Raw genomic sequence first — 23876 nt, 5'->3', positions numbered from 1 at the left:
GAATCACCGGGAGGCTGCTGTTAATTGGCGGGAGGAAGCGGAACCGAGGGCTCGTGGGTCGCAGGGTCTAGCCGGGTGGTTTACAGCGACGGACTCCTTCCCCCACTCTGAGGCGCACGCCGAGCGTGCCGGGAAGCTCTGCTTGGTTTCTTCCTCCGCGAACATGGTGAGCTCGGGAGGGCGATTGGGCTTCGGAAAGAGCGGAGGCGAGGGGGAATGTACACGACTCTTTACCGAGCGCGGTTGTCGCAGCAAAGGCCCGTGCGAGAGAGACAGGCCTGTTCCGGCTCGTTTCCAGTGGCCGGAAAGCTCTGGCCAAAAATAGGTTTTCTGTCCTTTAAGGGGCCCCTGAACTGCTGCGGCCACTGCAGCAGGCCGCAAATGCTGTTGGATTGCAACTGCTACTATGGGGGGGGGGGAATTATTGGTGTGTGTGTGTGTATGCATACACAAACACACACACATATATATTGATTTTGCTCTGTCTCTAAGACATCTGGGTATAGGGCGGTATACAAATTCAATAAATCATCATCATCATCAGGACTTGAGTCCTACTGTGAATTCAGTGTGACTCATTTCTAAGCAGACGTGCCTGGAAACTACATTGCAAACGGTTAACAACGTTCCGTCCCCCCACCCATTCACACCTGCTTGTGCTTAGTAAGTTAGTAACTGGCTGTGTCCTGTCGATGATGGTTATTTAATGTTTATGGAGAACATTTGTGCCCTGCTCTTCAGTCAAAGAGGCTCCCAGAATGGCTTAGGTTGGCCATCAATTGAAACAAGGCAGTCCCTGACTACAGGTTTTACAATCTTAAAACACAGAACACGCAGTGGAAAAGGGGGTAGGGAGGGAAGGGGGGAACGGATGGAGGCATGGATAAATAAGTAAGTACGTAAGAAAGAAAGATGCTACAGCCAAGCTGGCTGCCATATATTGTAGAAAAGTACTGCATATAGTAAATGGTTGTCTGTATTATTGCTTGTGTATGAGCACATGTTTAATCACTAGTGGTTATTCACTGCTAGCTAACAGCTAGCCTATATCAGGTGTTTGCAGCATTTGTCCCTAGATAATCTATGGTGTTTGGCAAGTTATTGGTAGCATCTGTGCTCAGATGCTACAAGAAAAGGTTATTCTCTGCACTGTATAATTAATATTTTTACTCTCTTGCACAATTATTTTCTGCTACTTTTAGGGAAGATGAAGAACCTATAGGGGGCAGTGAAGTCTCTCTTTGAGTCCTTGAGATATTTTTAGGAAGTCCTGTCTTAGATTTCAACAGGTTTCCCCCTCAAACTTCCAAGTACATCTTTGTGACCATTCTTCTTTTACATGTTATGTGGAAATGTTTTGTTAACTGAATCATTATATTATTTTGGTAATTAATAATAAGAAGAAGAAGAAGAAGAAGAAGAACAATAAAAATGAACAATAATAAGCAATACTAATTTTGTAGCACTTTAAAGTACCCAAAGCACTTCACTTGTATTGTGTAATTGTAGTTCCTACAATAATGTTGCATGGTAAGTCAATATAATTATCCCCCATTTTGCAGATGGGGTGGGATTGAGTTTGAGAGTGTCTTGCCTCAGGCCACCTAGTGAGTTTATGACAGAGGTGAGATCCAAATTTCCTGACTTCTGATTTGTAGGTCAGTCTCTTAGTTGCTGCAGTATGGAATAGTGTGGTGATGCTACTCATTCTGTAACCACCCATAGCCTTTACTTGGAAATAAGTCTCATTGATGTTATGTTCATGGATCTTTTCTGAGTAAATATGCTCAGTGCTCCAGTCTAAGACTAAAATTCTTTCCATTAAACTTAGTGAGATTTCTGCAAACCATATTATTGGGCAGCATAAGTGCATGAATAACTGCTTTTGAATACTTTCATCATCACAAGAAATTCAGAAGAGGAGGTGAAATGTTTTGGCTTCATATGGAAAAATATAAAATCTGATTTGAAATGCTTCAGAGAAAATTAAGGCTGTAGTCCTGTGCCTGTTTACCTGGAAGCAAGCCCCATTGAACTCAGTAGAGCATACTATTGAAAAGAGATGCATAGCATTACATTGTGCAATACTTCTATTTTTGATTGTCACCCTCTTCAAAAATGTCCCCAGTAATACTGTACTGAATACAAAATGAAAAACACACCATCTGCGCAACCTATTATCATAATTTGCTGCAGAGGAAACACATTTTTATTTTAGTTCTGGATGTCCCCCAACTGTGTGAGTTGGCTGGCAGTAAAATAAAAAATGTGATGGAACACTATGTTTGGAAAATGATTACCCCCTTCTTAAACTAAACCTGCCAAGGTGGAAATGTGCTTTTCATTACACAAGACTCTGGGAAAGTTTGTTGTACATAGAATAATAGTGTGATTTAGAACTCTTGGTGATTGACACAGAATATAAGGGAGAAAGCCCGAAGGGCTGTTTACTCAAACCTTTAATTTTGAATTGAGTTTGGAAGATAATAGGGAGATTGTGTCAAAGAATACACTTGAGGTTAAATTATATTGGAGCCATCCTACATAATCAACAGAACAATCCTTGTGGAAAGACAGCATATAGGTAGAAGGGTCCAAGTGTAGCCTTCTCCAAGATATTCGGGTTTTATATGTGTTAACATTCAGTTATACAACCCCCACCTACACATCCAGTTTGATAGCTGAATATGAGTGTATTGTAATGTTTCTGACTTTAAAAATCGCTACAGGATAATGCAGCTTTTATGGTACCCTTCTGCGGTATGAATACATAAAATGTTGCTATTCCAATTCTCATAATGGACCTTAGGAAAATACACCCTTTAACCAAAATCGTGCCTGATTTTACAGAAATACATTTAAATAGAACAATTAAGCAACTGTTACATTTGTTAATGAAGTTGCTAATATAGGGTGTGCAGTTTTGTCTTTGGCTTTCTTCTCTTTTCATACCAAGAATGTTGTTGAATTCCCATCATCTCTGACTCAGCCATGTTAGCTAGGAATGATGGGAGCTGAAGTTCAACAACATCTGGAAGGGTACTGGTTGCCTCTCCCTGCAGGAGACAAATACAAGATATACTTTACTATAAATCCAGAAATAAAAACAAAAAAAAAAATTCCTTCCAGTAGCACCTTAAAGACCAACTAAGTTAGTTCTTGGTATGAGCTTTCGTGTGCATGCACACTTCTTCAGATACACTGAAACAGAAGTTTCCAGACCCTTCTATATAGTGAGAAGGTGGGGAGGAGTATTACTCAGAAGGGTGGTGGGAATGGGTGATTGGCAGATAGCTGTGATGAGCCTGTTGACGACTCTTAACAACTGCAATAGGTCTTACAGGAAAAAGCAAGGGGTGAGAAGGTGAAAAGTGGCTTTGTCATGTATAATGAGATAAGAATCCAATGTCTTTGTTCAGACCAGGTCTCTCCATGGTTTTAAGTTTGGTGATAAGTTGCAATTCAGCAGCTTCTCTTTCCAGTCTATTTCTGAAGTGTTCTCCTACTGGTTTCTCTGTCTTGTGATTCCTGATGTCCGATTTATGTCCATTTATTCTTTGGCGTAAGGTCTGGCCTGTTTGTCCAATATAGAGAGCTGAAGGACACTGTTGGCATTTGATGGCATACACAATGTTAGTCGATGAGCACCCAGATGCCAACTTTGCTGCCACATACACCCGGACAACACCATTACTGGCCCCAACAACATCACACATACCATCTCGGGACTATTTAATTGCTCATCGTCTAACATTCAATCTCCCAGGACATTCTATACAAGATCTCAAAGTAGCTGTTTTACTACAAAGGAATTTCAGAAATAGACTGGAAAGAGAAGCTGCTGAATTGCAATTTATCACCAAACTTAAAACCATGGAGAGACCTGGTCTGAACAAAGACATTGGATTCTTATCTCATTATACATGACAAAGCCACTTTTCACCTTCTCACCCCTTGCTTTTTCCTGTAAGACCTATTGCAGCCGTTAAGAGTCGTCAACAGGCTCATCACAGCTATCTGCCAATCACCCATTCCCACCACCCTTCTGAGTAATACCCCTCCCCACCTTCTCACTATATAGAAGGGTCTGGAAACTTCTGTTTCAGTGTATCTGAAGAAGTGTGCATGCACACGAAAGCTCATACCAAGAACTAACTTAGTTGGTCTTTAAGGTGCTACTGGAAGGAATTTTTTTTTGTTTTGACTATGGCAGACCAACACGGCTACCTATCTGTATCCAGAAATAAACTTTATTTTGATGTTTGTAATTTCTTTGTAGCCCATTCAGTGTATTTTTTCTTTCTTCATAGTGGTAGGTTTTCATTCTATTCTAGCTACCCATCTTTATCTCTCTTTTTAGGGGGGAAAACGTTTTAGCAATTCAATATTTTTCATCTTATTTTAGTTATAGCCCCTTCTATTCTAGAGGAGCTGGCAGGATAACAGTATGCTGCATTTGCTTTGCCCACTGTATTTGTGCATAGACACCAAAACTTCACGTGCTGTTTTTATTGTCACCAGTGTACTGAGGAAAACTGAGGGAGAGGGAAATGGGTCCTGGAAGTTATACATAATTTTCATATGTACTAGACATGCAGTTGTCATTGGTTCTCTGCAACAAAAAGTATATTTTATCTATTCTTAATCTTCTGACAATCAATTTCACAGAGTGACCCCCAAGTTCTAGTCTTAAGGAAGAGGGAGGAAAAAAAATCTCAATTTTCTCTACAACAGTTGACTCTGGCTCACAGGCTAAATTTGGCAGTGTGATAGTTTTCCACAAACCATGCCCACCTGCCCTACTTCTGATTTCATAAGTAATCTTAGCTGTGGGCAGGTAAAGACATGGCTGGATCACCTGTGCAACAGAGCAGATAGCCCCAGCTAGCTGTCACATATGGTATATGAGTAATAGGGGAAGTTCCCCACCTTGTTCTATTCTACCCATAATTGTGTACACCTTGTCGATGTCTCTATTTGGTCATCTTTTTCTTCCCTCTAAAAAGCTCAAACACCATAGCCTTTCTTTTGTGTTGAATGCATCTACTCTTGGATTCTTTTGATTATCCTGGTATGTACCTTTTTCATCTCTCTCTATCTCTCTCCCCCCCCCCCCCTTGGTGATTCACCTGCTAGACACTATGCAGATAGTAAGGCCACCAGTGCATCTCATTGCTGTTTCCTGGTTCACAGCTAAGAGTCCTGGGATTCAGAAAGCTGATGTACTATAAGTGTTTGTGGAGCTGGAGGACAACGACACATTTAATGCAGATGTAAAAACTGAACATCCATAGTGGTTGTTTGAGATTAATTACCAAGTGCCTTATATAGATCCTGTTCATAATTCTCCCCTTGGTTGTTTTTAGTGCTCCTTCTAATATTTGTTAGTATGTTCTCATTATTGTAAACCTAGTTTTGGCATCAATCCTACAAACTGAATAACACTGTCACCAAGACACATCAAGGGCACTGGATGTATTGATTATTATCACTAACATTTCAAAAGGTAGACTGCAACAGGAGCTGTGTAGCCAGTAGCACCCCCACAATCCTATTGCACATACCAGCCAGGGTGAAATTTGCTGGGGGTGGGGAGGGAAGAAAAACTGGCCCTTCACTGTTCCCAGGCTGGTACAGCAAAGGCCTAGATCAAGTCCATTGCTGCCACGTGATGACAGCAGTGCTCAGGATCCAGTCTGTTAGCAGTGGGGTGTCGGGAATAAGTCTTATCAGCTGTGCATTTAGAAATTATTATTGGTATGTAAATTTGCTTTATCTCAGATAATAGCTTTATTGTTTTAGCTGGGTGTGTTTGTATTTCATCAATATGTAGTTAAATACGTTGAGTCTATTAAAATATCTCATTTTAAACCCTTACTTTGGTAAATAGAATGTTTTAAGTGACATAATCTGTCTTGAATTTAAGGTTTGACTGTTTATTTTTCATCAGGTCCTGCTGCTTCTGAGCTGCCTTTCACCCGCATGCAATAACTCCCAAGAAGCATTTGAAGGAAAATACTTCTCAAAATTCTTACTGTGTCTTTCTTCTGATTCTTTTTTTCAGCCTAAAGCAGCAAAGGGCAAAAGGGGAGCACAGGAGAAGAAAGTCATCCATCCCTACAGCAGAAAAGCTGCTCAGCTTACAAAAGAAGCACACAAACAAGAAAGAAAGGAAAAGTGAGTCCCTTTGTACTCTTCAGAGGCAGGGAAGAGAAATACTGTCCTGCTGGGTTCTTCAGAGATTTTTCTTGCCCTAGAAATGTCAAGAAATAACTGAGTTTGCAAAGCTTCTCTTAAAGTGGGTTAACAATAAGATGAATTTACAGGTAGATATCTCCCTGACAGCCAATTACCACTAAGGCCATAAACACTTTCGCCTGTGATCTCACAGGATTGCTGACACATTAGAGGCTGTGATGGAAAACATCAGCTACTGAAAGGCCTTCCTCTCAACCTGTTGCATCTTGACCATGCAACCACTGCACAAATATTCTTCAGCATAACTGTTTTCTGATGTCTGCATCAACGAAAGCTACTGTCAGAAGATCTTGCCATTTCTCATGATTCAGTTTTATAACGCTTGACATTTCTCATGTGGTTTTCGAAGGAACAGAATTGTAGTGTTGGAAGGGACCTTGACGGTCATCTAGTTCAAGCCCTTGCAATGTAGGGATCTTTTTGCCCCCTTTTGCTGTAGGTCAGGGGATTTTCAGGAGTGGCTTCGGATATAGGGTAGGCAAATGCAGTTGGAGTGGAGAATTGGGAGACATTGGACAGGTGGTGTAGACGTTCACTTGATCCTGCTCCAGAAAAGCAGCGCTTTCTTGGCTTGCACATTCTTGACTTACCTGTGTGCATGTATGTGAAAGGGGTGGGGGAAGTGAGAGGTTGCATTTTTCAGGGAGCGAGTGCTGTGAAGGTGCATCTGCTAAAGGTCTGCAAATGCAGATTGACTGAGCTTCTACATATTACCTGCTCTGGGTGAAATGCTCTCACTAGATCCCAGGAAAGGAGGTAGAAGAGGAGAAGCTAGTACAACAGTCAAAGTCAGCAGTACCAGAGACAATGACAGTGGCTTTTCTCCTGTTTTACAGCTGTATGGATCAGGGTTACAGCCCATGAAAGTCTGGTATATGTGTGAGAGGGGGGTGGGAAGGGTGATGGTACACAGAGAGGAAGGTATAAGGAACCCATTTGCACTACTTCATAATAATCTTTAACATTTTGTGACCTTAAAAAAGCATGCTTTTCTGTTACATAGTTTTAATGTAGAGGCGGACTCTTAGAATAGCATCTATATTGCCAGTGAATCATGGATCATGCACATATTTTAAAGTGCCAGGACATTCCTGTATTTCACAAGAAGTAATATGTCAACTGAGATTCTAACTGTATTTATATCCTAGAAATATACGCCTTCATGTTGACATGCAGAGCTTTTTACATATAGGATGCTCTTTCAAAGGTGTTCACCTTGTCTTCCTGAGTAATGATGTTTTGCTTCCGTTGACTATTATATGGGAAAGTATTAATGGCATTTGTAGGCGTGTAATGCTATTTCTATTGTAAATATATGTTGCTCACCTATTGAAATAAAAGATTATAAAAGAGCAAAAATACTTCAAGGGAAAATATTGAACTGACAGAAGAGGACTTTCTGGAGACTCTAGCAAATGATGCATAATTTTTTTTCCTTTCTCACCCCCAATATTTACTTCATTCCTCATCTACTTACAGCTATGCCTCCCCTCAAGAACTCCCACTAGCAGCTTCTCTGAAGATCTGCCACAATCTGAATTTGTGGAATAGCAATGCTAGTAAACTTAGTGATAGTATGGATGACTAACTTTATTTTTATAACTGCATTCAGGCATGGCCTTGCCTGTATCAGCTATTACAAGAGAAAATAGAGCTGGGTATCATCAGTATACTGATCCTAATCTCCTGTTAACTGCCCCCCGTGGTTTCATATAGATTTTGAATAGCACTGGGGACAGATTTGTGCCCTATGGCATCCTGCAGGGGGCTGAGCCACAGTGACCCAATAATGCTCTTTGGTACTGACCCCATAAGCAGGAGTCAAACCACTGTAAAACTCTGCCTCCTTCTCATGAACGTGAGAAATTTAATCTTACCATTCTGTCTCCCCCCGCCCCGCTATGTGTGTGTTTGGGTATGTGAGAGAGATAAGTTCTTTATATAGGGAATTATTAAATTGGAGCTATCCTTTTGCAGGTTGAAAAATGAAAAGGCCTATCGTCTCAGCGTTGTGGGTGAGTGTGAAAAACTATTTTATTTTTAGGCTCCAAGTTCAGCAGAATTAAGTTTTGTAGCATGCCTTAAGCCTTTAAGCCTTTCTGGAAAAAAGGCAGCCTACATAAGGCAACATGCTCTATACCTTTAGAATGACAATGCTCTCAGCTTGGCTTCATGAAAGCTGGTGAAGTCACTGCTACTGGGATACTTGGTTCCTTTGATGTCTGTTCTTTGAAGCACTTGCAGACATTTCTATTACTGCTTCCTTGTGGAGCTGCAGTGGGCATTTTGGCATCCTTCAGAATAGAATTGCAAATAGAATTTGGCCACATGTGGCTAGCTAAAGGTATCAGCTTTTTGCTTTGGATTTAAAGTGTGCATCTTGGAAACTGTGTTGTGTGATGTTTTTTAAAAACAAACAAACATCAGCGTTTCTAAAGTTCTGATTTGCCATTACTCACACTTAGTGCATCTAAACTTTTTTGCCTTTTACAAGCAAGAGGACTAACTTAGTTTTCCGCATCACATTGCCAAGATGCTTAACTAGCAAACACCTTGCCTGGCTCCTCTTTCTTCTCCTTCAGTGAGGGAATGGGAAAAGGTTGCAGCTCAGTGGTTGAACATACGTTTTACATGCAGAAGGTTCCAAGTTCCTTCCTTCCCCACAAAGGATGTTGGGTAGAAGGGTAGGGAAGAACCTCCTTCGACATAGGAAGAGTTATGGCATATCCTGGCAAGCAGTGTTAGGCTGGCTGGACTAAATTGTCTGATGGTGAGGCAGTTTTATCTGTTCACTGTTAGTATTAACAATAGACACGGCTCCTGCATATTGAAGTTTTAGTTAGGAACATCACTGTCACATTTGTGCAGGAAGTCAGTCTTGGCTGTGCTGCTTCTCTGCTCCTATCTAAAAACAGGTAGCTACAAAATCTTAAGAAGAGTGGTTCTTGCCACTTTCCCATTTTGTAAAGTATAGCTTGCATAAACATTTGATAAAGGTAACCTATGTCCTGTTCACAGCCAATCCAGTTGATTCTCATAAGTGGCCACCTAGTCCTCTGCTGAAAACGTTAAAAGTTCTCCATCTTCCTAGATATCTTAGTGCACTGTGGAACTGTAGGATGTTCAGATGCCTCATTGTATTTGCGGAGACGTAGCCTTTGGATGGGTAAAACCCCCATGGCATCCATAAGACAGGAAAGCTACAGTTCACTTGCCACATGTATCCTGCTGGTTGCTTTCTCCACGCCATCAATCTTGAAGATGCTCGTACTTTTTTTCAGTCAAGACAAGGAACTCAACTGGAGTCACACAGTCAGGTGGCACAAATATGTTCAATGAGCTGATTTTTTTAAAAAAAAATGTTACAGCTACTACTAAAAATCCCTCTGGGTGTATCCATTTATATTGTCACATGTTATGTTACTTTATGCAGCTGGTCTGTTTGAGAATGTTTAAGAGCAGTTGCTTAGAGAAAAGTAAGCAGCAGGACAGATGTGTGAACTGACTTCATGTGTAAAGTGTCTGAACTCATATGCGTCTTTTCCTGTAATATATGTTGCACGTACAGTGGTACCTCAGGTTAAGTACTTAATTCGTTCCGGAGGCCTGTACTTAACCTGAAACTGTTCTTAACCTGAAGCACCACTTTAGCTAATGGGGCCTCCTGCTGCTGCCACGCCACTGGAGCACGATTTCTGTTCTCATCCTGAAGCAAAGTGCTTAACCTGAAGCACTATTTCTGGGTTAGCAGAGTATGTAACCTGAAGCGTATGTAACCCGAGGTACCACTGTACCTTCTTTGCATTTGGGGGTTTATAGCAGATACCCTTGAGCTGAATTAAAGACTGTCCTTGGCAGATAAAATAAGTGACAAAAGATTGCCATAACCCATCATGCCTCTTGGGCATTCTTCTGACTTCTAGGAAATGCATGGCTCTTGACCACCTTTTGTCTTCTAACAGCCACTTCATGGGAGTTGGCAGCAGGGGCCTGTCCGGGAGCCGAGACTTCATTCTTGGATCCTATACAACTCTGTGGAACAAGTTCTCATCATTTAGCTAACTGCCCCTTAAAATATTTATCTCTTATTTGTTCCAGAAACAGTGGAAGGCTTTTACTTCACTTGTGTTATATAACAGGTGTAGTAAGCTCTTGAGCACTTTTTTTTTTCTTATAGGGGAAAAATTGCTTTGGTTTCAAAGTCACCTTGATCCCGACAAAGTGGAGTACACAAAAAAAGAAGCCTGTGAACTAACAGAAAAGTAAGTTTGCAGCACACAAGGAAACAGAAGGCCTGATTTGGTGGATGCAAGAGTGATGAGGTGCCTTCTCCCAGCTGGTGTTTACATGCATGGGATGCCTTTCCTTTGCCATTATTCCCCCCTTGATGTTCACCAACTCTTGTCTTATTTTAACATTTTATGTGCGCTCAGTTTTCATGACTTTGTAGAAGACTTAAGTATTACATGGCCAAAAAAGTAACTGTAATAATTAGTAATCCTTAGCTCATTAATGTTCCAGAATCATTTTATTTCAGTTGTGCAGAATTATTTTGCACCTATTTACAAGTATCTGTGAAATACTTGACCTCGTTTTTTATTTAAGTTATTTGAAGCCAGGAGATAGGGAAAGTAAGTGAAAGCAACATAAGCAATCTAGTACTTAATGAACTGATGTTAAAATCAATATGGTTGGTCAAAATGTGTTCAAAAGAGGTGACACAGGTCTATTTTCCTCTTCCGAAAGCTGCTTACTGGGTGGGGTGGAGGAGCTGGGACAATTTCCCAGCTAGTGGGTCTCAGTTGCTTATCAAGAGGAAGAGGAGAGAAGACAGCAACCTCTATGCCACCTTGCTCTTCCTACAGCAGGCTTTAGTGTGGGTGTGTATGGTACTATCATGGAAGCATGAATAACCCTATACCCTCCAATTTTATTTCTACCTTCTGGGAAGCTAGCATAGTGGCTTCACCCTGCCACTTTGTTCCCTTCATAGCTTTCTCCTGCTCTGTCATGTGAAATCATGGGTGGGGAATGCTTTTCAGATGGAGGGCGTCACTACATGGCAGCTATGAATGGAGCCAAAAGTGGATGGGGCAACCCCAAGTCTCTCACATAGCACACATTCATTCATTCATATTCTCACACACAAACGCCCACACCACGCTGCTCTTGTTCCTCCACTCCTTTCTTTTGCAGCAATGACACCCGAAGAAGCCTCCCTTTGGAGCCAGTGTAAGTCCTTTAAAAAATCTTAATTGCTTCATCAGGGATTTCCAGAGGGAGGGTGATCTCAGAGGTGCCTGTCTGCAACCCCTTCTGCCACCCCACCCCCAAGCAGTTAACACTTCAATGCCAGTGGAAGGCATTTTTCAAGCCTAATTGCTGCATGGAGTTGGAGCTAGGAGCAGAAGGCCCTGTGGGCTGTATCTGTCCTACAGGCCAGAGGTTCTTCACTCTTGTGATGCATATAGATCATAGGTATAGACCAGTGTTTTCCAAACTTGGGTCTCCAGCTGTTTTTGGACTACAAGTCCCATCATCCCTGACCACTAGTCCTGCTCGCTAGGAATGATGGGAGTTGTAATTCTAAAAGAGCTGGAGACCCAAGTTTGGGAAACTCTGGTATAGACAGTGACTTGTTGTTGTTAAAAAGGTGCCAGTACTTAAGACCTCTGTTAGAGCTGGTTCTTGTGGACTTTGTAGAGCAACTGCAAGGGTGTAATGTTTGAAGGATGAAAACCTTTCCCCACATTGACATTTTTACTGTGTTACAGTTATTTGCAGCGTTTCAGCGATGAGTTGGAGCAGATTGAACTGCGTAACAGTATTAAAGGACGGCAGGGCAGACAGCACAGTTCCAGAGAAACAGCCATCAAACAGACTATGGAACGTGAAAGACAGATGTATGAAGGATATGGGCTAGGTATGACTGCGTTACTGCCTTGCCATGCTACTGAATCTGTTATGAATAATTTCTTGCAGGCAAATCAGAACTCTATACAGGGCAGTAGTTCACTGGATTTCTGCTTTTGGACATAACCCCTTCCATAACCTGAACAGTTTCCTTAGCATTATTTTCCTTTAATTTACTGTGTGACACCCTCCCCTCCCCAGTGCAGTTGTATCTCACATGGCCTTCACAATAGTGGGTTAGAATCTCCATGGGGGGAAGCTGGTGAGTAGATACTTGAGTTGCTTGGGAATCCTAGGAATCAAAAAAAGGCAGTGCAGTTTTGAGAGGGTTAGTCTGCCATCTTGATTAAAAACGACATCCATTTGTATCTAAATGTAGATGAAAACCTGCCTTCGATCTCAGGACCCACTGTGCAAAATTTGGTTACAATATCTTAAGGTTTCCAAATGCAGAGTAAACAGAGAGACACAAGACAGGCAACTCTGTATTATTCAAGAAGCAGAAGGAAAACTCATTTTAAAGGTTGCATGTTGTATACAAGCTAAAAATACACCTCAGCAATATTCAGAAAGTGTGATTTGTTGGTGACCCTTGTTAAAGGTAACCTCCAATCATTCATTCCTTGTTAATGCTCCTCCTGTGGATGTTGGCACAATGTCTGTACTGAGCTTCAATTTAAGGAAAATTGTTGCAGCAGATAGTGTAATTAGAACCTGCAGTCTAAAATCAAGAAGTCATTTAGACCATGTAGCGTAACTTAGTTTTAAAACCTTTGGCATCTCCAGGAAGTCTCCCCCCACCCTGCAGTTTCCTTTCTCTTAATGAGAGAGAATTTATGTAGACTTGATTTAATTAATTCTTGCCGAAGATAAAGTTTCTCATCCCTTTTCGGAAGAGAAAAATAAGACTATGTGGACTTGTATAAGCAGCAAAATAGGAAAGCTTATGTGTCCTTCCAAGATTTGTAGGTGTTAAGCAATGAGCAAACTGTCTCACTTTATGTTGTCATGATGCATGGTGGCGCACTGCCCTCCTAACCACGTCCTGGAGCCAGTTTGGGGCATGGCAGTGAGGGCAGGGAAATCACAAGATTGGTAGCAAGACTTGCAAGTGCCCACACATCTGTTCCTGTCGCTACTGCCATCAACCTGGTACTCCTCTGCTATGCGCTCTGGCTTCTGTCACAGGGTTCCATTGCGCCAGAAGCAGTTTAGTCATGTTGGCCACATGACAAGCTGCCTGCAGACAAACGCCGGCTCCCTCGGCCTGAAGCGAGATGAGCGCTGCACCCCATAGTCGCCTTTGATTGGACTTAGCCGTCTGGGGGTCCTTTACCTTTTACTCCTCTGCTCTTGCTGTCACACCCCATCCTGGTCCTGGTGAACAGTAGCACTACTGCAGTTGAGAGTGTGGTGTGATGGCAGCTCACATAACACAAGTGTTTGTTCAGCAAGCTGCATATGTTTTTTTAAAAATAGTACAGTAACAAACCGGGCTGTCCAGGCAAATGAGCAGGTGTTGCCTAAAGATCAGAGGCTTTCTGGCAATTGGAGACAGGGGTTTCCAAAGAGATTCTGTGACCTTCCCTGAGTTTCTATACCTGCCTTAATATATCAAACCCCCAAACACGTGGTTGATGTTACTTTCCATGCATCATTCTTTTCACTTTCCTTTGCTGTGCTGTGTCATTGGCTGAAGGCAAAACGGAATTAGGAGGTTTCACTGAAAATTTTATCTTCCCCCTTCCTGTTCCCGTCAGTATGGTACATGAGCAGTTTGGGCTTTCAAGCACTCTGTTCTTGGCTGTTAATAGCTCCATTTTGGGGAACTGCATGCTGATGTCAGTAATCTGCAAAATAAATCCAAAATCTTACACCCCTGACACACACAATGGCTGTATGAATCAACTACTAGACAATGGACAGTTTAGTGTTAATTCAGTCAGAACATTGCAATATATATTTAGTGTCAAAGCGTCCATCAGAATAATCTCATGCAGCAGTCAAATTGGGAACTGCATGCTTTAATGCTCTCAATGTCAAGAGTGTTCGTTCTGCACCGATAATTTTTTTCTGCTCTACCTTTCTCACGATCACCTATGTTGAATGAGCAATTTGCTAGTATGACTACCCTGCTCTGCCCCAATCTGCTCCCTGAAATTGCAAGGCGGCTGTGACACCTGCTTGTTATGGGTCTTAACTTCAGTGGATTCTCAAATGAGCTAGTTCTATTTGACAAAGAAATATACTTCTCTGATTAGGAGTGGTTTGATTAAAAGCTTTCAATCAACTAAAATGGTGTCCCTGATTGGGCATCGAATTTTTCAAAACATATTTTTAAACACAAGTGTTTCTAGAAACTCCATACGGCAAGCACCACCTTGAAGCATTCTCCCTTGTGTCAAACACAGGAGATATGCTTCTTCTAAGACTATGTTTGCTGTAATACTTGTTTCATCCAAAATGAAGGGGGGGAAGTATTCTTGCTTCAGAAATGTTTATTAATTATATACAAATTTAATCAGCCAGCTAACACTCCTATGCAAATTTAATCAGTCAACTGACACTCATATCATATGATCAATTTAAAGTGTCTTCAATTGAATTGCAGCCCTGCTTTTAATGGTAGCTTTCTTTAAACAATTTGTTTTTTGCTCTTTGTTAGGGGCATGACCTTGAGACATCTAAAGCAGCTACCATTTCATTTCAGTGCAGCCTTCCCCAACCAGGTGTTCTCCAAACTGTGGGTAGGGGGCTGACTGGGACCAAGAGGAGTTGTAGCTGAAAACATCTAGAGTTGCTATTATTTTGACCTTTCTAAGTAGTATAATCAGTAGAAAAATGATGAGAATTCAGTAGATGAAGTGCACTATCTGGCAAGGTTTTCTTTTGTTTCAGAACCTCTGAGCACAGATGTTATATAATCTATGGTGTTGTGCATTTGGAGATACTGTAAGATTTAGTATGTGACCAGTAATATAACCACAGCTGTAAACTGTTGGACAAAGGAATCAGAAGTGAGGTATTATCATTATCACCACTGATACATGCATGAAGATCATTGAGGTTTAGCCAAATTCAAAAAGCTCTCAAAAGAAGCACCCTCCCCTGATGTATAGCAGTACTTAACAGGTTGGTGCTAAAGATGCTTTCCCTAATAATTCTTTCTTTCATAGTAGACAGAACTCTTGGCAAGAGTCCAGTATTTGTTTTCTGTTTTTTTGAAGGTCGGGGGTGTGGAAATTCTCAGTTTCTTCTAGGTAGGTACTAAGTCTCAGAGCAAATTGATTAGTCTCTTTCATACTATCAGAAGCAGAAGTAGAGGGTCCTTCAGCTAGCCTTTTAAAGTGTCTCAAATCAAAATTTCTGTTTAGAAATGGTTGGATGATCTTGGTTTTTATTCCGTTTCCAACAGAGATCCCTGACATTGTGATCTCGAAGCACCTTAAAACATTCAGGTGAGTTGTTTTCTTATTTAAACTCACTCATGCTGTAGCAGTTCGGGGGGGGGGTGTCAGTGTGGGGCAGTCTTCACGTCAGAACAAAGTTTGGTCACTCCCAAGTCCTTAATTTAAGGCGGAACACCTTAAATTCACTGGTAGAAATGTTTGATTAGCAGTGGTTTCCATGGTCTAAACTACTGTCATTTCCCCTCATTTCCCTACTTCACAGTACCTGGGATGGTGATTTGCAGAAGCTACCAAACATTAAAATGAGGAAGATATCCAGTAAAGATGCTCTTAGCAGTTTAACTAAGAAGGCAACAGTTGAAGCTGAGATGGACTTGGATGCAGCAAAGGATGCAGAGAAACAAATGCTTGCTGGTATGGGAAATGACAGTTGAAGCAAATTGCCAAGCTGCTATTTTAATGTTCAGTTAGAGCTAGACTAAATCACATTTTGAGTGTAAATGTGGCAGGACCCAGCTATCTTGACTATGACCAGCACTGTAATTTAGCCTTCAATTCATGATGTAATAACATGATGTTGCATCATTGTCTTTTGAAAAACATTAAAATATTTTAAGTTCATAGACGTAGCAACTAGGTACTCTGACCATGCTGAATTTATTTAAAGCAGCAGGAGAAGGGAAGGGTGAAAAAGCTACTCCTTTTGACAGGTTCTTCCCAGCTGGTTTTTACCTGGAGGGTAAGGAGTGGTTTCCTTTCAGACCTGAGCTCAGCAGTCATTAAACCTGCTGGGGTATATCAAGCTGGGAAGTAAAATAGAGACAAGGAGGCAATTTCAGTCCCCTTACTCCTGCCTGCTCACACTCTGATTTAGCTACATTCCTTCTTGCTTGAATTTGGTGGCAACCTGACTCCTAAAAGGGGTTCTGCTGCCATAATGTCTATTTTGGCCCAAATGGATCCATTTTTATCATGTGCTTTCAGGGTTGTTGTTCAGTAGGTTTAGGGCAGGGATGGCTAATCTGTGGCTGTCCAAATGTTGTCCAAGTCCAATTCCTGGCATCCCAGTCAGCCATGCTGTCTGGGGCTGTTGGGAGTTGGGGTTCTGCAACATCTGGAGGGTCAGTGGTTAAGCACTCATGCTTGGGTTAGGAGGATGATGTTAACATGGTGCATTCTTGAAAACTGGTGTCTCCTTGCCACCCTACCTCCCTTCTTCCTGGCTAAGACTGTTATATAAAATTGTCACCATGCAGTGGCCGCTTTCAGGTTTTACCAGTGCAGAATTTGTGGGTGCCAGTACCTCCTGCAGTGCCCTCAAAAATCCAGAGTGTATGACCACTTGGCCCTCTTGCTCACAGTGCCTGTTTGCGCTGGCTTGGCCTGTTGTGCACTGAAATGTTCTTTTCTCTATAGGTGGTGCATGGTGGGATGGCTCTTACCATTTTGTGGCCTTGTTATCTTTTTCTGCTCTTTAGATTTAGCAGCCTTATTGTGTTGTGCCACATACACCCCTGCCCCAAGTTGCTGCATCATTTTCTCAAAATTTGAAATGCATTCATTGGCTCGGAAAGGGTTGGCAGTCCATATTATCAACATATACGATCACACTTTAAAAGCAAATGACTTACAAGTAACCCCTAGAGGCATCTGTTTAATACAAATACAAATTTGTTCCACAACAATTAGTAGTTTATATTAAGTTTCTTTCCCATCCCAAATACCTTTTTAATACACAAGTCACCCACAAAAGCATCTAAGCTCTTTTGCAAAAGAGAACTGGGTAAACAAGTAACAAAACTTTTGGGTCTCAACAATATACACAGTAAAATATTTGCATCATAGATTGCATTGCAGTGCAAGTTTCAAAATTTGACTGCTAATTTTGGTGGTGGAGTTGTGTACTGATGTACACATTTTAGAACCAAACTATTGACTGCTTTCCACCTGTGGCAATAGCACCAGTAGGCTGCTTAGTTATGCTTGTAAAGCTAATAGAACAATCCATAGGGGAACGCCCCGATAGCCCCATACAGAGTTGATGAAGACAATTAATTTGGCATTTAACACTACCTCATTGTTAACTTTGCACCATCTTTGTTTTCTAACGGTAACCTTATTCCACCATGTAAACATTTTCTTTGATACAACTTCTGATATCTCTAATGGTCATCTATTAACTGGCACTAGAAAAGACAGATAACACTATAGTCTGTATGTGACAACTGGCATCTCCATTTCATGAAAAAAAGTGGTAACTATTCCTTCATAGCTGCTTCAGCCAGCTGCAGTGAATTTCAGAAGCATCATCTTAAAAAGGAAAGGTCTTGCTTCTAAGCAATGGAACCATACATGGTCCTCCTGGTGATAAAAAAACTATTTCTGCCCTATGCATTGTGATTTATAGTCATGCCTGTCTCCATGAATCCAATGCTTGATTGCTGTGCTGTTGGGAGAAATAATCGGTTGGCCTTCTTTTAATGTGCTAAATGCATGGGGACCTAAAGATGAAACATTGATGATTTGGTTGCATTTTAGTGGAATTCGGTAAGCAATTTATATTGTGCCCTGTCCAGTATGGTGTGATGTGCTGCAGCTGCCTTATCTTTTAAAGTATTTATATCACAGTAGTCAGCTGTTTATGCAAAGCAATGGTACATTATTATAAATGGCTATAGCTGGGCAGAAAATCACCAGGTTATCTATCACTTCAGTTTATAGTTAGACTATATCTGGATGTGTGTGTGTGTCTTTTTCCTAGTGAAATGGATATGAACCACTCAGTTTGGAATTAATGTTATTCTGATCTTAATTTTGTTCAGTCCCTCCTATGACCTCTATTCAAATACACAGTGTTCTAAACCCCACAAAGAATTTGTGCGGCTCCTTCATCTGACAGTTTAAATGTTAAAATGCATTTCTTCATTTTAGCATTAAAGTCTTCATCAATGGGTTATGTATGCAACTTCTACTCAAGATCCCCATTATCAACTCTTTTTGCTAAACTATTATCTTACATAATCTCATTTTAATGTTTCCAACTAGTGCCATGATTCCAATAAGAGAGGCCTTATTTCAACTACTGAAATCACTGGGGAAAGGCCCATTAATTTTAAGGAGGCTATGTGCTTTTTGCAATGTCTCAGCTTATCCATCACATACATCTGCTGAGTCTTTTCAGAATCTATGTCTTACTGTGTTTTATAAGTATGAAATGTGAAATAGTCCTTTGTAAAAATTACTTAATCCACTGCAGTTTGCCACCATAAGTTCCTCTCATTACTAGTAACACTGTTCTTGAATAACTCACATTACTTGGGCACAATTCACAATACATTCAACAAGCATAAGAGTGGTATAAGGACAGGTGCAGTGCCCTTTCTTTTTAGGACATCCAATCATTTAGTCTGCTGAGGTACATCATTCTGAAATGGTATGCCAAAGTTATTGGCTTTCCCCCCATGCATGTCATCCCTGCTGGGTACAACATGATACTGATATATATCTTCTGCATTTTCTATTTAGTCACACTTCAGTCTTACATTACTATGCTAAAACCACAATAGTAACAACTGAACTACTGAACCATTAATGATTCAGCTTTACTCCTGTATAGAAGGTACCACATACTTTGTCAATTTAGTGGACATCAGAGAGATACTGGGATATGGGTAATGCTGCCTACTTTGACTCTTTCAATACTGTCCTAACAAGTTTCTGAATCTGTTCTATCCTGATCTCTTAAACAAAAGAATAGAATTTAATCTCCCACCCTTTGCATATTTTACACACTAATATGTAAGTACTAAAAACATGTTTTCAAGGTTTCCTGCTGCTCTGTCTGCAATATATCTCTGATTATAGAACATATTACCCTTTAGCAGGATTTTGGAGGTGGCAGGAATATTCTGTCAATTTTAGCTCTTATGAATAAGCAGCAGTCAAATTGCTGCACCAAATGAATATAAAAATGTGAAAGAAAATGATCATTTGTGCATACAAGGGATATTTTCAGCTACCTAGTTTACAAATACTCACATTTTAAACATACGTTTTCAATGGTAACTTTTGGAAAGGATTTCCTTCATATCGCCTTCAAACCATATATGCTGCAGGTCAGCCACCTCTTTGTAAAATTATCACATTACGAGGTTCGGGTACTTTGTGCTATGGTGCATATCTCTTTCCATGACTTTAAGGGTAAATATGAATCATTTTAAAAATTGCCTTGAAGAGAGTGTGTCCAAGATTACGATAATTAGCAAAAAAGACCATAGAAACAAATAGATGTAAGGGTTTTCTCCTTGTAAACAGAACACTGGTAGTAAATCTGCATATGCAGCTCTTTTCAGCCATCAACAGTGGTACTTGCCATGTTTGTTTGCCTGTTCGAAAGTCATCTCTGATGCGCTTTCTTCTTTGCATTTTCACTATGCTTAGCCACTTCACAATTACATTCCAGAGGTAACCTGTAGCTTCTCTTGATCGATTTCCCCATTTGTTCTTCCTTCAGATTTACTTAGTGGTTTTGCTGTTTTAATGTGGCTGAACAGTAGGAAAGCACATTACTTTGTTCTTCAGTAAAATAAGAGAAACACAGTTTCCATCAAACTGGCATCACATCAGAAACAGTTTCTTCTCCTGATTGTTGAGAGTTTGTACCTGTCTGTGATACTGGCACCACTACAGAGTCTTTGATTTCAGTGTTCTGATTGGAGGAATAATTTTTCTCCTCTAGTTTTTTGGCAGTGTCTGGACAGTTTTGAACAAATATCACTCGATTGTAAGCCTTAAGCCTCCGCCACAATTGAATGTAGACTTTACATTGCACGTACATGAAGACAAGGCCTCCCGTGAACCCAATGGCCACCACAACCAATTTTGTCCAAAATGGCCACTCCAGCACACCTTTCAGAGTTAAAAAGGGGGTGAAAGAGGTAGAGTTAATATTACTGTTTCATTTCCCTGCAAAGTTGCTATTTGCTTCTAAATTGCGCTTAGTGAAACCTCCTGACACATGGAGAATGCAAAGGCTCCCCCTACCAGCTCAGTTCCTAAGGCTTCCTCGTGTTGAGCAGTGAAGCTCTGAAGTTTTCTTAATATTATGGTTTTAGATATAGGAGGGTTCCCAGTAATGAATTTGCCTGTACTGAACAGAAAGAATGATTATTTGCTCATGCATGCAAGCTAAACTTTCCTGACATTTATGTGAAAGGGTTCAATTCCATGAGATTAGATGGGGGAGAAGCTCTAGACTGTCATATCCTGCCTATGGAGTTCCCATAGGAATCTAGTTGGGTACTGTGAATAGGACACTGGATTAAATGGGTCCCTTAGGCCTCTTTAAGTTTTAAACCGGATGTGGAAATCACTTGTTTGGGGGGTCACCCCCTGTCAGATACCCACATTTGCAATTGACTTTTAGGACCTTCAAGTCACTACTTTGGGCAGAGCATTTCTTTTTAACATTTATTTACAGAAAATCCTTTTACCCAGGAGATATTTCTCTTGAGTGAGTTAAGATTTGCTGAAAGAGAAATTGTTTCCTGCAGAATATAACTTTTAAAATGCTCTTATGCCGCTGAGATTAAGAATCTTGCCTATTTGAATGCCAAATGTATAATTTGCCACTGCATAATTTAAGCTTGCCGAGGGCAGTTTTACAGGGTGCATGAAAATGTTAAACACATCAGTAAAATATCATTTGTGTTTCTTTTATTTTTTTGCCTAGCAGGATCTCTTAAGCTTGAAAAAGAAAAATAAGGCATGCATATATACATTTTTAAATGGAAAAATGCAATGTTGGAAATTGTATTTCAGAGCAATCTTGGGCACAGTGATACAGTGGTGCCTCGCAAGACGAAATTAATTCGTTCCGCAAGTCTTTTCGTCTTGCGAGTTTTTCGTCTTGCGAAGCACGGTTTCCCATAGGAATGCATTGAAAATCAATCAATGTGTTCCTATGGAAACCGCCTTCAGACCAGGTCCGGGGACAGTCTGCTCCCCCCTGCCTGCCTTCCCGGGGGCTTTTAAATCGCCCCGGGACAGCGGAGAATTCCTCCGCTGTCCCGGGGCGATTTTAAAATGATCCCGGACGGCTTTTGAAGGCAGGCGGGGGGGGGGGGGAGCAAAAAGCCGTCCGTCTTCAAAAGCCGTCCGGGACAGCGGAGAAACGCGCTGCGCTGCGTTTCTCCGCTCTCCCGGGAAGGCAGGCAGGGGGGAGCAAAGACTTTTGCCCCCCGCCGGCCTTCAGAAGAGGTCCAGGACCTGAAGGTGGGCGGGGGGCAAAAGTCTTTGCTCCCCGCCCCCGCCTGCCTTCAAAAGCCATCCGGGATAGCAGGAAGTGCTTCCCTGCTATCCCGGACTGCTTTTAAAATGCTGGCGGTGGGGAGCAAAGCCTTTCGGCCCCCGCCGGCCTTCCTGGACCTCTTCTGAAGGCCGGAGGGGGGGAGGCTTTGCTCCCCACCGCTAGCATTTAAAAGAGGTCCCCGGAGATTTCCCTATGGGCTTGCTTCTTGCGAAGCAAGGGAAATTCGTTTTGCGAAGCGCCTCCAAAACGGAAAACCCTTTTGTCTCTTGCGAGGCATTCGTCTTGCGGGGCACCACTGTACTCAATGTGTTTGTTTCATGTAGATATACTCAGATGCTTGTCTTTAGACTATCATTACACCCAGTGGCTACTCTACGAAGTAGCCAGGGCTGCTTTGTAAAGTCAGAACGTCTTCTGAGAATAGATAAATCATGTTAACCATGCCAGCATATGCTTCATTTTAGAAACATAGGAAGGAGCCTCAAACCATTTGTCCATCTTGCTCAGTGTTGTCTACACTGACACTTTGGGGGTTCAGACTGGAGACATTCTCAGCCCTATGTAGAAATGCTGGTCATTGAGCCTGGGTCCACCTGCATGCAGTGCAACCCCATGTTGAATAATTGCTCTGTCAGCAGGGATGGGGAGCAATGCAGAGCAATCAAACCCCCCTAGATGCTGGAATTCCCAGGAATTCAACAGGTTTTGAAACCTGTTGCCTGGAGTCTAAGGGGCTAGAAACCTGCTTCTTTTATGTAAAAGCCAAAGTTCTCAGAACACTGGAACTAGGGAAGTTGGGTGAATGCTCCCATTTGAACCTGTTGCTTTTGGTTCTGTGCGCTCACTTGCCTTTACAGTTTTGCTCTGTCTCCATTTCTAAAATCATACTACCTAAGAACATAAAGAAAATGATAAATACACTCACCATTGTCATTGCCTTGCTTAATTTCCTCAGCGGTCCGATCTATTAGTACATACAGTGACCAAACTACGCAGGTAATAGCAATAATGTGGAATGTGACCGAGCAGACAATCTTCCTCCTCTCACTTGTTGTCATCTGTAGTTTTTCCCACTGCAAATGGCAAACAGAAATGGTTGGGTTTGCAGGAGTTCTTATGTTACTAAACTCTCCCTGCCCCGCTAAATTTAGCAATGAGGATGACTTAATTTTGAAATCTCCTACTTGTTCTCTAAAATACAGGCATTCAGGGCTTCCTTAATTGAAGGGAAATAGCAAAATTAATAAAATAAGCTCAATTTTGGAGAAAACCCATGATGTATTTTATTCAGGCTTATCAAGGAAGGCACCCTTTCATTAGTTTTGTGACGTGCTGAGCAACTGTTTAAAAGTTTCCCTGTCCCATTAAAGACTATAGTAGCAGCTACCAGCAAAATAATATTCTGTATGTGCAGTTTGATTTTGAAGAGAGAATTCTGCCACTACAGGCACTCTTGAAATGGGAAAGTTTATCTCCTTTTAAAATTAGTACAGTTTTTATTGGGACAGAACCAGGCCCATACTGGGCGACTCTGAAGTCTGTTGCATGTATTTAAAATGTCTTCTGGCAGGTATAGAGGCCTAATATACACAAGGAAACTAAATGGCCTCTAAGAAATTCTTAGAAAGACACTCAACCCTGAATTCCAGAGGAGTTCAGGGTGAATTCAGACATCATACTAACCACATGGTTGGTTCCTTCTCTGCTTTTAACAAGAAGTATATCAACTGAAGGTGTAGGGTCTTATCTGGATCATGCCCATGGTTTGCTCCCATTGTGGTCTTAACCTGGATTGCCTTCCTACCACAGCTCCTATTTAGTAACAAAATAAGAAAGCAAGCGAGGGCCAATCATGCAATCAATGCCACATTTACTTTGTCCCTTAGCTGTCATAAGGAACGTTGAATTAACCCAATAGTGGGCCTAGAAACTTAAGCAAAAAGCATTTTTCTTCTCTGGATCAAATGTGGCTTTTTATCCTCATG

General features: G+C 41.3%; 2 protein-coding genes across 8 annotated transcripts in view; one reads left to right on the top strand and one right to left on the bottom strand.

Moving 5' to 3' along the window:
* TMA16 (translation machinery associated 16 homolog) lies at positions 1-21299 on the top strand. Of its 2 annotated transcripts, none has more exons than XM_083756068.1 (7): positions 1-166; positions 6065-6177; positions 8236-8273; positions 10436-10520; positions 12033-12181; positions 15587-15629; positions 15844-21299. In XM_083756068.1, exons 1-7 carry the CDS (start codon positions 164-166, stop codon positions 16013-16015), a joined length of 603 nt encoding a protein of 200 aa, XP_083612194.1. In that variant the 5' UTR covers positions 1-163; the 3' UTR covers positions 16016-21299. The 2 variants fall into 2 exon arrangements, with proteins under 2 accessions (XP_083612194.1, XP_083612193.1); XM_083756067.1 differs by lacking the exon at positions 1-166 and adding an exon at positions 1565-1624.
* The window catches only part of MARCHF1 (membrane associated ring-CH-type finger 1), a 117197-nt gene continuing 110545 nt past the window's right edge, over positions 17225-23876 (bottom strand). For all 6 annotated transcript variants that reach the window (XM_083755930.1, XM_083755927.1, XM_083755928.1 and 3 more), the window contains 2 exons: positions 22817-22964; positions 17225-20489 (listed from right to left, as the gene is read on the bottom strand). In XM_083755930.1, coding sequence (XP_083612056.1) covers positions 20188-20489; positions 22817-22964 — 450 coding nt within the window. In that variant the 3' untranslated portion in view covers positions 17225-20187. The remainder of the gene's footprint in view (positions 20490-22816; positions 22965-23876) is intronic.

The sequence above is a fragment of the Podarcis gaigeae genome, assembly GCF_964106915.1.
Source record: "Podarcis gaigeae genome assembly, chromosome: 9".
NCBI lineage: Eukaryota > Metazoa > Chordata > Lepidosauria > Squamata > Lacertidae > Podarcis > Podarcis gaigeae.
This window is presented reverse-complemented; position numbering and strand designations above follow the sequence as displayed.

Coding starts and splice junctions, on each gene's coding strand:
- TMA16 (XM_083756067.1), top strand. Junction 12,182..15,586: donor GTATGAAGGATATGGGCTAG/GTATGACTGCGT, acceptor CGTTTCCAACAG/AGATCCCTGACATTGTGATC. Junction 15,630..15,843: donor AAGCACCTTAAAACATTCAG/GTGAGTTGTTTT, acceptor CCTACTTCACAG/TACCTGGGATGGTGATTTGC.